Source organism: Rhinolophus sinicus, chromosome 16 (genome assembly GCF_057876585.1).
Source record: "Rhinolophus sinicus isolate RSI-liver-muscle chromosome 16, RSI-T2T, whole genome shotgun sequence".
Lineage (NCBI taxonomy): Eukaryota > Metazoa > Chordata > Mammalia > Chiroptera > Rhinolophidae > Rhinolophus > Rhinolophus sinicus.
Window position 1 is genome coordinate 34027620 of NC_142516.1, and position 14384 is coordinate 34042003.

Here is a 14384-nt window from a genome sequence, read left to right on the forward strand (position 1 = left end):
AAGTTATTGCACTGCAATTTGCTTATTACTTCCATAATTTTATTCTAATAAATTTTATTCTAATAAGTGCCATATTCTCTCATCCATGGTCCTTTCTGTTCTAGCTGGAGCAACTTCAGTTCTTTCACCCAAATGCCGACAGGTCTCAGGCAGGTAATGCAAAGGTGTAATGGGCCAGGGGGTGGCCACAGGCCCTGGCAGAAAGGCAGCTGTGCCAAGTTTCTGGTGGCCTCGTGGAATAAGGGCTCAGTATTGGTAGATGTTCACATTTTTCAAGGGAAGCTAGAAATCCAGATTTGATATGATATATAAATGCTGGAAATTAATTCACAAAATTAGAAAAATATATTATTTGGGCCAACATCCCACAGGTCAAACCAAATCGACTATTGAGTAGACTTGACCTTCAGCTCCCTGTTTACAATCCTGCATTATGACAGCTTCCTCCTCTCTACCTTCATTATCATTAGCATATTCTCATCTGTCAGTTATCTTAATATGGCACCAATAACAAACACAATACTCAAGATGTGACCTGTGGTTAGAAACCACAGTAATTAGTAATACCATAGAACAAATGAATTCCAGGATGCCTTGTAACACTCAAACCAATATGCAACTTACCTTGATCCAGGGATGCTGTAAACTATCTTGAATTGTCATTCTCTTCCTTTGTGGGGAGAGGGGAAAGAGAAAAAAAATTGTTGTGACCATAGAAGCAAACACTAAGGTTGTTTCCATGCTGGCTGGGGCTACCAAGCAGATGCGCTAGAAAATGCAGTTTGAGGCCTGCTTCATGGAAGAGTGCCGAAAACAATGTCAGCTTTTATGTGATTATTTCCCTGTGCCTGCAGGACTAGCTAAGCAGGTACAAAGGACCCTGCCTGCATTTTCTGAGGTGTTCCACATGGCATGCTTCCCTTTGCCAGGTGCAAACAACCAGGGTCTCATAAACATGGCCATGTGCACAGGACAGGTGATAACTCTCATCTAGCTGAGGCCACAGCTGAGCACTATTCAGGAATAAGGGACACTCACTTTGGATCCTTGACAAGCAGTCTTCTTATGAAATCTTTGGCTAGGGCACTGGTATTACTGAAGTATTCTTCCTCAAATTCGTAGTTGACAGCAGATACATTTGCTAACGTTTCTTGCTTAGTATCTCCGAGAAACGGGGAGGCCCCACTTAGCCTGTTAATAAAGTGAAACACAGAACATGAACAATTACTTCTTGTGTTGTCATTTTGTTCCCATCATATCTCATAGGGGGAGTGAAGAAAAGACTATAATCTGGTGTTTGGGCAATCGTTGTAGAATTCAATTTTATTTTATAGGGCATTTAGTTGTCATGCATAAAAGCTTGAGCTTAATGCAAAGGATGCATTTAAAAAGTTAATTTGGAATAGAATCTAGTAGTTAAAAAAAAACCCTTTCCTATTTTCTCAGTGATGGACAGACACGCTTTCTCCCAGTGATTATGCTGCAGTTTCTGATGACTCGTTTTTAATTAGAAGAAAATGTTTAATTAGTATAAACTAAACGTGTTCTGGGGGTGTGAAATGAATATGTTTATATGAAAAGCTGAAGAGATGAACATGACACACAGAATGGTTAGTGAAACATATGGTCTCAAAGAAAGAGGGAAAGAATATGAGTTGGAGATTTTGATACTTACAGAATATAGGTTATTACCCCGATACTCCTAGACACAAAACAGAAATAAAACAAATGTCAGAATAAAAAAATAAATCAGAAAGATGACAACATAAATGGCACGCTGCTTACCACATATCTGCCTCCAGACCAAGAGGTTCATAGTTGACGATTTCAGGAGCTAAGAGGAAGAAATAAATGCACATTTAATTTTCGAAGGAAGCAAATCAACAGATACTATCTTTATGTATAAACCAGAAACATGTACCAGGGAAAAGATGCCACAGCAGGGGATATTTTACCAGCATAATATTTACTAGAAATAAATGACCACAGGAGCAAAGAAACTTACCAACAAACTCTGGCGTCCCAAATATGTTTTTGAATTCATTTCTAAAGTCAATTTTATGGGCCAACCCAAAGTCAATGATCTTGATCCGAGGTTTGGGGACATTTCTATCCAAAAGCATTATGTTTTCGGGCTTAAAAAAAGAGAGACATAGGATAGCAATGTTCATAATAACGTTCTTCATAATAACCAAAAGGTGGAAAAGCCAATGCCCATCAATAGAGGAATGGATAAAATGTGGTGTATACATATAATGGGATATTAGTCAGCCTTAGGAAGTAAATTCTGTCACATGCTACAACATAGATGAACCTTGAAGACATTATGCTAGGTAAAATAAGCCAGACAAAACAGGGCAAATATTGTATGATTCCACTGACATGAAGCACCTGGAATGGGCAAATTCATGGACAGTAAGTAGAATGGTGGTTGCCAGTCGCTGGGGGGGTCGACGTGGGGAGGGATAGGGAGTTCGTGCTTAACAGACATGTAGTTTTAATGTGGAAAGATCAGTAAGTTCTAGAAACGGATGGTGGTGATTGTTTCACAACAATGTGAATATACTTAGTTCCACTGAACTGCATACTTAAAAATGGTTAGAATGGTAAATTTTATGTTATGTTTAGTTCACCACAATAAAAAAACACCAAAACATAGCAGCTATGATACGTTATGCTGAGGACAAGGTGGCGGAATAGTTCTTCCTCCTCCCTACACAAGATAGGCAGAAAAGGGTACTTGCAAGAGAACACGAGGAAAAATAAATGTCTTGGTTTAGGTTCTACAGGGAACAGACCCGTGACAAGGATTCGGGTGCAAGTGGCTTATGTGGGAGGGGACACCAGGGAACACTTGGTAGACAGGAAACGGAAGGAAGGAAGCTGATAAAAGGTGTCTCATCCAGGTGGAGTGACTAGAGCATAATCCCTTTGGGAAACGTGGGGGAGAAAGAGAAATACTCAGAGTTTTCCAACTAAAGCAGGAGGGAATTAGGGTGTTTATCCACCATCTCCCTGTCCTCCATTGCTAAGTGCTGCTTCTGTGGGCATTTACTTTTTGGCATTTCCAAAAACCAGATGTCAGGCAGAAAGCTGCAGTTGCTTGCAGCAGCAGTCTTTGGGGTATGTATTTTTGAGTGTTGGGGGGATCTGGATGGGGTCTTAACAGCTCTGCTATAGTAAGTATGGAGAAACTCCTACCTCTTCTGAAGTCTTATTCTAGCTGCAATGACCTGAATTGTTCACTTGACAATCGATCACAGGTTGCTTTGTGACAATCTTTTCACTGCCTTGGATTATATCTTGAATCTTAACTTCCTGTTGCTCATGGGTGTCTTCCCTTCCCAAAGAGACCATAACTTCTCTGACATACCTTTTTAGCTCCCATAATGCCTTGCCCCCAGCCAGGCATGACCCCACTTAGCTAGTCTCAGAGTTTGGCTTGATTGATTGTTGCTGACAGATAAGCCTTTGCATCAAGAGGGAGAGTAGAGATCAAGGCACCTTCTATCTTGCATGCCCTGAGGCCACAGAGGGATGGAAACCTGGGCAGCTAGAGGTCATCCAGGCTGAAGATGTACCATTACCCGTAGCAGCTCCCTTGCTTAAAGACCTGGCTGATAAGACCCCTTAATTCTTCCCCAGGGATTCTTGAATGTAATCGTTAATCTTTTTTTTTTTTTTTTTGTAATCGTTAATCTTAAACCTCCATCCCACAAAAGGTTAGGAATCCCCGCAGAAGGCATGCATTATACACCTGCTGATATATATTGATAACTCCCTTTGTTAAACCCATACAGGAAAAATACACGTCTCTTTCAAATGCCTCAATTTTTCTTGGCAAACAACCGATGCTATGGTTTCTATAAGCATTTATCTGGCTAACACTGAGCAATGTACCTTAAGATCAAAGTGGGCAATCTGAAGGGAGTGCAGGTAGTAAACACCATTAAGAATTTGTTTGAGAAATTCAGTTGCTTCCTCTTCAGTCAAAGATTCCTTTTCAGCTAAGAAGTCAAACAGCTCGCCACCTGCAACGCTGAAAACCAAGAAGCAGAGGTTATTGATGACAATCCTGTTTCATACTGATTTGTTCTTTCATAGGCTATCGACACACTCAAATTTCAGGCAAGAGAATGGTATAAGGACATGCTGAAACCCATAAGCATGGAATCAGAATTCTCAGTGCTTCTCATTACTGGATGGAAAATCTGCATTCAAATATATTTGTGCTTGAAAGCACGTGGGTACCACTTTCCTTGCTATGTTCACAAATGAGTGAAGGGAGCAGCGACATGAAGGGAAAAAAAAAATCAATGTATCCTTAAAATGTTTTAATTAAGCATGTTTAGAGGTGAAATCTTAACTCACTGACTAACAAGCAAAACTACAAGTTAATGTTGTACGAAATTTATAGAATATATCTTCCTAGCTCAATCAGAGGGTACCTGGAAAGTTCATAATCTCTGTTAATCAATTTTTTAAACCCAAAAGCATGATATATAGCCTGACAAGAATTTTTTTCTTTTGTATTCATTTATATGCAAATCCCTATATATTTATAAAAATCACCTTTAGTAATAATGCATTTAACAAATACCTTAACTAATAAGAATAAACTTACACAAAATGGAAATACACGTGGTTGTTGGGGGATTTATGTAATCAATCTCCCTGGCCAGACTGTAGGTCCCTGAAAGGCAGAGGTCAGCCCCTAGCTGTTGGCCGCCAGCTGTCACCCACCTCCTAACACAGTGCCAGCCACACAGCAAGAGCTCAAAACTTTTTTTATCAAGTGGATAAATGAACACCCCCCCCTAAAAAAATCCACGGTAGTGATTAATGGCAAATAACAGGGAACTTTTAATAAGAGTTTTTATAAGTTAATGTTTATTATTCAACCATACATTTCTAACATAATAATTAACTGCAATTATACATATAACTGCTGTGTTCATGATCTTTCCTTTGGCAATACAGCTCCATAAACATTATACCTACCACATCTATGTCCAGAGTAAGAAAACTGGTGCTCATGAAATTAAACAATGACAGAAAAGTTATTTTCTTAAAGTTTCAGATTCCAACCCTTCACCCTCCAAGGTGGTTTCTTAGCTTGGCCCAGGCCGCACTTCCAAACTGCTGCTTGTGACTTTCTAAGAGTGGGGAATCAGGAAACGCAGCATTTTTAACAAGCATCCCAGGTGATTCTTCGCACACTAAAAATTGAGGACCCTTTTTTAAAGTCTTAATTAATTACATGCTCCTGCGGCAAAACTCTCCTCTGATATTTAACTTCAGGATGTTTATTCATAGCGCGAGGTGACCCCTCCAACCCTGGGACCCAAGCAGAAGGCTCAGGCAGATCTGCGATGTGCCACAGAGCTGAGCCAGTGGGAAGGCCAGGAGCCCCACTGGGTGGCAGAGGTACTTGGTGACACACCCCGGGTAGTGGCCTTCCTGCCTGCACCCTCCCAGCCTTGCTGCTCTCTCCTCTCCACAGCACATAGGCTCCACATGGGCTCCCTCCTCAACTGCGTGAAACCCTCTGCTTCTCATTTTTCTGTCTTCTTATTCCTCTTAAAACCAACAGGGAGAGGGACTCCTTTAGCTGTGGGGAACAAAAAGGAGGAAAATGGGAAATTGTCAACCGACCAATCCTGAGAAAGATGCTCCCATCATCTGTTTACTTCTTTGCTCTCTGGCGTTGGCGGCCATCACTTAGGATGACAGCAGCATCATGGGCTGCACAGGGGGTGTGGCCCACAGTTGGCACATCTGGCTCAAATCTTAATTCTGCAGCCGGGAGAATTCTCTTCTCTCTGAGCCTCAATTTCTCATCAAACAGGAATAATCGACCTATTAGTTTCAGGGTTTTGAGGATTAAAGGTAATATATATACATAAAGCAAATGGCAGGCAGGTGTGGCATAGACTGAGGCCAAGTAAATGGAACAGATGCTATGGTAAAGGAAGGAAACCGCCTTTCCAGTACAATGCCATGCCACCTCCACCCGGGCAGGCTCCCACATGAAAGTCCCCATCCTGCCTTGCTTCTCACTTCTCCCCACTCAAATCCATTGGTGTGGCCTAACGGCGGCACTCCTCAAATGGCGGTGGGCTTCTCCTGTGGTGCCAGCCCCAGCCTCTCCTCTCTCTGCCCTCCTCCAGAGGCTTCCCCACTCCCTTACTCAGACTGCTGGGTGCCTGACAAAGAGAAACAGCTGGGGTTTGGCTGCCCTATGGGGTGGGGGGAGGGTGAATTTTATGGCACCCAAACAGGTTGGGGTTGTGTGGAGGCCCAAGTCCTTCTAAGGAACCCCATCACTGCCCCAGGCTAGGTCTTTGCTCCTCTTCTTTCCCTTCCTCACGTCAACCTAAGCTTCCTTCATGCCAATTAAGAGTAGCCTATTTCATTCTCCTGAGGGCCCCAGGCTCTGTGTGACAGGATGGCAGAGGGTGAGGAGAACCTGGTTCAAATCCTGCGCAGTTACCCAACCTCACCACACCTGGGACGCTTCCTCTGTAAATAAGAGACAATTGCACCCCATAGAGTTGTTCTGAGCTTCCAGGATGCATAGCGTTCCTTGGCGTTCAACAAATGCTGCTTTCTTCACATTTGGCTTCAAACCAGAAGTCCCCCCTTAGCCCCAGTGATGTGCTGGGGTTGGGGTGGGTGGGGCAAAACTATTCCTGAGGTGTCATATTCCCACCATCGTCATTTCAAGCCACCCACATGAGTTGGGAAGTGATGTACACAAACAGCTCTGTGACCCAGCGAGCCAGCTACTTGACGCACTGAGGCATTCTGTAATTTCCAAAACTGGCGTAACAACATCTCATGCCACGTGCTCTTCTGTGCTGCGATCTTACATTTGTGGCTCTACCCCCTTGAATCCGGAAAGGCCCCGTGACCACTTGGACCATTAAGACATGTCAGAGTGACACTGTGCCTACAGCAGTGGGTCTTCATGGACCTGGGGCTTTTGAAGCCCTCATGTAAGACGTGCGATGATCCCCAAACCATCATGCAGTGCAGAGGAGTCCCTGAGGATGAGCTGTTGTGTACAGAGGGGAAGAGGCTGAGAAGCATTGAGCAAGGAAGGGATCTTGTAAGTGGACCCTCTAGCCCAGCCAAGGCTGCAGAGGTCAGACCGTCCACCTGAGTCCTTCCAGAATTGTGACCCAAAATCGTGTGCAAAATAGAATGGCCATTTGGAGCGGATGCGGTGGACACCTGGAGCCCTGTCCATGTTCTCCTGGGACGAAGGACCTGCTGTCCCCCCTGCTGAGGTGGAGTCAGTACAGCCCTCCGCCCTCAGCCTTCTAGGCCTTGCTTCTGCTGCAGAACTGCTGCCCAAAGTCATGTCCTTTCCAGGAAGCCCACACCCAATAGCTGCTCGGTGTGAGAACAACAAACTTAAATGGCTAGATATGAAATATTTCAGGCTTTGTGGGCCATACAGCTTCTGTCACAACTACTCAGCTCTCCCCAAGCAAAGTGAAAGCCGCCTTAGACAATATATAATTGAATGGGTATGGCTATGTTCCAATAAAACTTTATTTATAAAAACAGGTGGCAACCTGGATTTGGCCCACAACCTACAGTTTGCCCACCCTTGATATAAAGGACAGATCACCTCAGCCCAAGCTAAGGCCACTCTCAGGGGCCATTCTGGCTCCGGAGCTGTGTGTTGGGCCAGCTGGCATTGGTGCTGAGCTGCAAAGCAGCATGACTTCTTCTGCCCACTCCTGCTCCTTCTCCTCCTTCCCACGTCTTGATCCTAAGGGTACTTCTTAAGAAACATCCCACATGCTGTTGTCTGTATTAGAGTCTGCTTCCCAGGGAACCTGCCCTGCACCCCACTAAACTTGGGGGTAGTTTGTTACACAGCGATAGAAGACTGGAACATTCACCATCCTGAACTGGGTCTGTTTATGACGCCCAGGCAACAGAAATCAGGTTTGCCTTTCTCTGGGTCTGGTTACCTCATGCCCTACTCAGTCTTCTTGTGCTGAGCAACTCAATGCCAACAGTGCTACTGGACCACAGAAATGAGAACCAGGAACCACCCGTGAGCCCCCGTGAGGGACCAGCCTGCAAAGTGGCAGTGCCTGGCAGACTGAGAGAAAGGAGACACAGGTCATCTCTAGTTTTCTCCATCTACCCTGTTGACAGGTCCTGTTCAAATCTCATGCTGTTCACAATGAGGGCCACACTGTCACTTGCCCATGAAGCCAAATCATTCAGCTAGACATTAGTGGGGTTAGGAGAGCCCCTATGTCACTGGGCCTCAACCCATCACTGGTTTCCTGCTGCCCTGAGGCCCTACATACATACTCATCCTCCTTCACACCAACACAGGAAGGCAGACGCTTTAGCCATGAACCTTTACTTATAAAGACCTTTAGCTATTAATCAAAGTAACTAAAAGTAATTTCAGCCAACGTTTGGGAGCATAAGTATCATTTGATAATTCAGCTCCCAAATCTCAGAAGGTAGAAAGCGACCTGAAGATTTTTTTTCTCATAGGCACTTTCACATACATGCTTAGAATCACAACTCCAGTGCTTACAGTGTTGTGGCCGAAAAGCAGAATAATGTCAACAAGATCAGTCAAACCTTGGCACTTTCATTCTTTGTTCCAAATTTTACATTTTATTTAAGAGAAGGAAGATTGATGGAGAGAGAGAGAGATGAGTAACCTGTGCAGTAAATTTAGAAAGCAAGTCTAACCTCTTTTATTAGTTCTTTTAGTCAGTGTTTTAAATTATAGCATTATCATGGAAATTGTGTGAAATGAATGCTAATAAGCACTGGCTATTTGCACCAAGAGAGCTGGAAAACATAAAGGTTCCCTTTCTTCCCATGCCTTTCACTCCCACCACAGCCTCCTCTAAAAGCTAGCTGTAACAGAATGTAATTAGAACATATATAGCTTTAAAAAAAACAAAATGGGCCTTCAGAGTGACATAAGAGAAATTATCACAGGATTCCAATTTCTAAATTAAAACACTATTCAGGGTCCCTGACTCTTGCTAGGAATTGTATAAGACATAATAGGACTTGATTCTGGACAAAGTCTGCTTATAACCTAAATTGCAGGAGATTCTTGGCTACAAGCTAACTATACTTGATGAGCCATTTCAAGGCAAACATTATGATTCTGCAGTGTTGGGCTGGATTTCCCCATTTGGTGTCACAGAGCAAGTAGGTGTGGTTGGTGAATTGGGGGCCATTGGAACAATTCAGGAAGCATGGCAGACTCAAGACACGTAGACCATTTTACATGGCAGTTCAGGGCTCCAGGTCAAGTGTTCCAGCAAGCAGGGTAGAAACTGCCTCAGAAGTCACACAGCATCAAAAGTGAGTCACAAGCCCCTCCAGATTCAAGAGGAGGGGATTTGGAATACATCCCTTAATGGAGGAATTTCCAGGGTCTAGCCAACATGTAGGGCAGGAAATGATGTTGCAGCCATCTTTGGAAAATATGTCACACTGCTTATGACAGATGAACTGAAATTCTCAATCTTATTTCATCCTAAATGTATATTTCATAAGCGTTAGGTACAGGTCATTGTATTAGTTTGCTACAGCTGCACTAACAAATTGGATGGCTTCAGATAACAGAAATTTATTGTCCCAGTTCTGGAGGCTAGAAGTCTGAAATCAAGGTGTCAGCAGGGCCATGTTCCCTCTGAAACCTGAAGGGAAACTTCCTTGCTTCTTCCTACCGTGTTTCCCCGGAAATAAGACCTAGCCAGACCATTAGCTCTAATGCGTTTTTTGGAGCAAAAATTAATATAAGACCCCGGTGTCTTATGTTATATAAACATATATTATGTAATATATATTATGTTATATATTACATAAGACCGAGTCTTATATTAAAATATGACCTGGTATTATATTATATTATATTATATTATATTATATTATATTATATTATATTATATTATATTATATTATATTATACCTGGTCTTATAGTAAAATAAGACCAGGTCTTATATTAATTTTTGCTCCAAAAGACGCATTAGAGCTGATTGTCCAGCTAGGTCTTATTTTTGGGGAAACAGGGTAGCTTTTGGCAGTTTGCCAGCAACCTTTGGCGTTTCTTGGATGTAGATGTATCATTCCAATCCTCTGCCTTTACATGTCCTTCTCCCGGTGTCTCTTCATATCGTCTTGCCTTTGTGCGTGTCTGTGTCTGTGTCAATTTCCCCTTTTTATAATGACACCGGTGAGACTGGATTAGGACCCACCCCCGTGGTCTCATTTTAAACTGATTATATCTTCTGCTAAGACCTTCTTTTCAAATAAGGTCACATTTCTGAGGTACTGGGGGTTAGGACTTCAACCTACCTTTTTTGGAGAGGACACAGTAACAGGTAGTAAGTAACTGCTCAAGGCTGCAAATAAAATGTTACCGGATGGCTAAAGCAACTCAGGAAGAGGAAGCAATGGACAGAGAGGGTATTTAGAATCCACTATTGCTTTTTAGTCTTGCGTTCAGGTTCTATGAAGGAAGGGTTCATTCCTGCACTGTTATAAAAACTCTTAAATTCAAGTCAGAAAAGTGTGAGAAATGCACCTCTGTTCTAGTCCTCAAGTAATTACCTCAACCCTTTGAGATGAGTCCCCGTTTAATCCGAACTGTCTTGGCGGCTGTGATGTGAATGTGTGAGGGGAAGGAAGTACCCACGACTTCTTGGCTTTGCCTCTAAATAACCCAAACTGGAAAGTCAGTGCTCCACTGTCCTCACTATGTGTGGGTTGTTCTTTCTTGTTAATTTTGGAAAGGTTCCTAAAACGTTTTCACACTCACCTCTCACACTCTAATTTAAATTCCTTGGGTAACTGAGGACTTGGCAGGATGTAACCTGACGCTGGGGTCCCTGACGGGAAAGTTGGGATGAACCCCCATAGCCTCCTTTTCCACATTTGTAAAATAGGTGAGACTAAGGTCCAGAGTAGGTTGGGGGTTTGCTGAACATCATTCTTCGCTTATATACTGTGTTGTCCCCAACTCACACAAATAATATCAAAGGAGTTCCTAACCTTCACACGTTCTTTGAATTCAAAATGCAAGCTGCGTCTGAAAATACATTTTCTGTCTGTTTCCACCTCAAATTCAACTAACAACTTCAAAGGTATTCTGGGGATTCTCATGGAAGAGAATGCCTGGCACTCAAAATCCATGGGGGAAATGATGTTTCATTTTACTCAGGGGAGGTTGTGCAAAAAGGCAGGCAGGCGCCTTCTGAAGGTTTCTAGAATGAAACCCTTCAGGGAAGACTATCGCTCAAAGGTTAAAAGGCGTTGGAGGCAGGCATTCTGGGTTTCAGTCTGGGCTCTGTGACTTCAGATAAGTTACTTTCTGAGGCACAGTTTCTTTGTCTATAGAATGAGAATGTTAATACCTACTGAATAAGGATATGATAATAATACCTATAGAATGAGAATATTATTACTACTGGGGGTGGGGTGGGGATAATATGACTTAGGATGAGTGTCTGGCACACAGTAAATATATCCACATTCCATGCCTTAAGTCTTCTTAGCCACAGGTGGGGTGAGAAAAACCCTTGAAGCTATTCTTCTTTTGTCCAGATGCTAGCTAATAGTGAGGGATTCTGATGTGGCCGTCTTGCTAACAATGGAACAAGGCCACACATGCCTGTGATTAAGTAGTACGGTTTTCCTGAAATCGGTGGACATTCCCGAGGCCAAAAATCTGGGGAAGAGGTAGGTACCTAGCCATGAAATAGATCAGCTAGAGGGTGGGCCTTGGCTCTGTGGGAGAGAGAACACCTCTCTCTGCATCTTTCCTTGGGTCTAGACTTAGAGGAACCCAGATGTGCTTGAGAGCAACAGGAGGGCTGGGAGAAAGAGCACACACCCTAGGGGGAAGGCAGGCTGGGGCTGAGCAGGAGGAAGTGCAGGCCACCCCAACCCAACACCAACCTTTTCACGGGACTCTAGCTCCCTCCTGTTAAATAACGATGCATTTAACGTGTTTCTGTAGCGTCCCAATTGTATAACAGGAAATTAAAGACAAAGTGGTTTCTTGCTGAGACAAGTGTTAAGAGAACACAGAGGCCTATGTGGAGGTGATAGAGGTGACTAGAGAGTCCCCAAGGGAAGTTCAATCTCATAGGCCAAAGTGACCAGCACACCCAGATACCTCTTCCCCCTCCCCCCATGGCCAACCTGGATGACTTACCCAGAGTGATGGCACACTCCCTTATGGAAGCCGTTCTATTGGGGAGACTTGAACTTTAATTTGGTCTCTTAAAAATGTTACTATTACCCAAGAAATACAAAAATATATTCTCCTTAAGAAAAATGAAAACATCCATACATAAAACTAAAATCCTTGTGTCTCTTTCCCCTCCTTGTCAATCGTGGCCCTCTCCCTCCCCACCTCCCCAAAGCACACACTATTGTGAATATGGTGGACAGCCCTCTGGAACATTGTATGGATGTTCTGTGAACCACACAGCACTGATTTATCAACATTTTAAGAACAGAAATGGCATGAGACTATATGCACTTCGCTCTTCAATTTGCTCTCTCACCTCAGCAACGCCTGTTGGTAGAGAGCTCTTCGTCCTCCTTGTCACTGCGCCCTGATGTTCACCAGGATGTCTAGATCAGTGTGTCTAGCCATTCCCCGACTGAAGGGCTTGTCGTGTTTCCAAGTTTTCGCTATCACAAATGATGAGGCAATGATTTTTTTGGTGTACCTGGCTCCTCTGATGGTGTGCGAGTTTTCCTGGTTCATAGGTTATGCTGGTTTTTACATATTTGAGGAATGTGCTGTATCACCACAGCCATGGTATTATAACTTTGGGCCAAACCAATGGATGAAATAAATTAGTCACTGCTGTATCCTACATTTCCATGCTTGGTACTCTTTCACAGGCTTAATGGCCGTTTGTTTTTGAGTGGGTGAAAACCATCTGCTCACACCCTTTGCCCATTTTTCTATTGGACTGTCATAGTTTTTAATTTTAATTGATTGATAGGTGTTCCTTATATCCTCTCCATACTAAGCCTTGATCTCTTATGTATTCCAAATGTTTTCTCCCAATCTGTCATTTGCCTGTTTACTTTGCTTAAAGGGATGTTTTGTTAAACAGACTTTCTAAACTTAGATACAGTCAAATTTACCAACGTTTCTAGAAATCAAGGCTTTCTAAACCAAATGTGAGGACAATGAAGTAGCAGGTGGATTTCAGCAGCTCTGTGATCCAAGCAAGGTGCTTAGTCTTTCTGCACTTAGAGATATTAATGATGGCTGCCACTTATAGATATTAATGATGGAGCCCAGACAGGCAAATGGAATTTTAAGGGCTGTTTTTCCCAGCACTACTGTTCCTCCCCACAGCCCTGCGTGTCTCTAGATTGGGAGACACCTGAGGGCAGCATTACATACTGTTGATCCCCTGAACCTATTGCAGAACTGGTTACAGGCATCTCTTCCCAACTCCACCTTTAGTTGTATCACATCAGAACTGGAAATTGGCCATGGTGGGACTCGTATCATAGAAATAGGCAAACATTACAAATCAGGCTTTTCTCATCTGGAGAGCCAGCTGTCACACATTTACCAGCAAACTACTGACTACAGTGTCCTAGGCCCACCATCTGCCTTCATTACCTTCAGCTGGGGTCTGCTGTTCCTACCCATGGACAAGAATGGTTAGAAAATTCCTTCTTGTGCAGACCTGAAATCTAGGGGTGGTGACATAGGTCTTCAGTCTGCCTTCTAGAACCGAGGTCAACAAACATTTCCCCGTAAGATCTGTGGGTCTCCATGCAGTCTCTGTTGCAACTATTGGACTCTGCTACATATACTTGCTTTTCCCTTCAGCCATTTAAAAATGTAGAACCATTTTTTTCCCTTGAGGGCTATACATAAACAGGTGGCAGGCTCTGGCTCACCGGCTATAATTTGCTGAGCCCTGCTCCTGAACAGCATGGGCCACAGAATACAAGCCACACCGTGAACTTCCCTTTTCTGAAGATGGTTCTCACATACCTCTGGGTCTTTTCTCCTCAAGCCTAGGGTTCTGCCAAGGTTGCTCTTAAAGTCAATTCCAAATACAGGTGAAGTGACTTAGGAATGTTTCTAGAATCTCCTTCACTGGGCCACTGTAGCTGTGGTGGGCATTGATACTACAGGTCCAGTTAAAGCAAGAAAAGGGCCAGAAACCTGGACTGATGTCAGTCAGGTACTCTGGCCAACTCAGGAGTATCACAGGATTTAGAAGCAGCAGAGCACAGGGGACCTATATGCATGTTAGCTATGTGGTCCAGGGCCCTAGGCAGTGGTCGAACTGATGCAACGGGACAGAGATGAGCTGGCACAGCGGAGCCC

General features: G+C 43.5%; 1 protein-coding gene across 4 annotated transcripts in view; it reads right to left on the reverse strand.

Annotated features, from left to right (window-relative positions):
- DAPK1 (death associated protein kinase 1) overlaps nucleotides 1–14384 on the reverse strand; it is a 168171-nt gene that overhangs the window by 50544 nt on the left and 103243 nt on the right. For all 4 annotated transcript variants that reach the window (XM_019734018.3, XM_019734045.3, XM_019734028.3 and 1 more), the window contains exons 4-9: nucleotides 3901–4039; nucleotides 2006–2135; nucleotides 1786–1834; nucleotides 1676–1702; nucleotides 1039–1191; nucleotides 625–670 (exon numbers count right to left, since the gene is read on the reverse strand). In XM_019734018.3, coding sequence (XP_019589577.3) covers nucleotides 625–670; nucleotides 1039–1191; nucleotides 1676–1702; nucleotides 1786–1834; nucleotides 2006–2135; nucleotides 3901–4039 — 544 coding nt within the window. The remainder of the gene's footprint in view (nucleotides 1–624; nucleotides 671–1038; nucleotides 1192–1675; nucleotides 1703–1785; nucleotides 1835–2005; nucleotides 2136–3900; nucleotides 4040–14384) is intronic.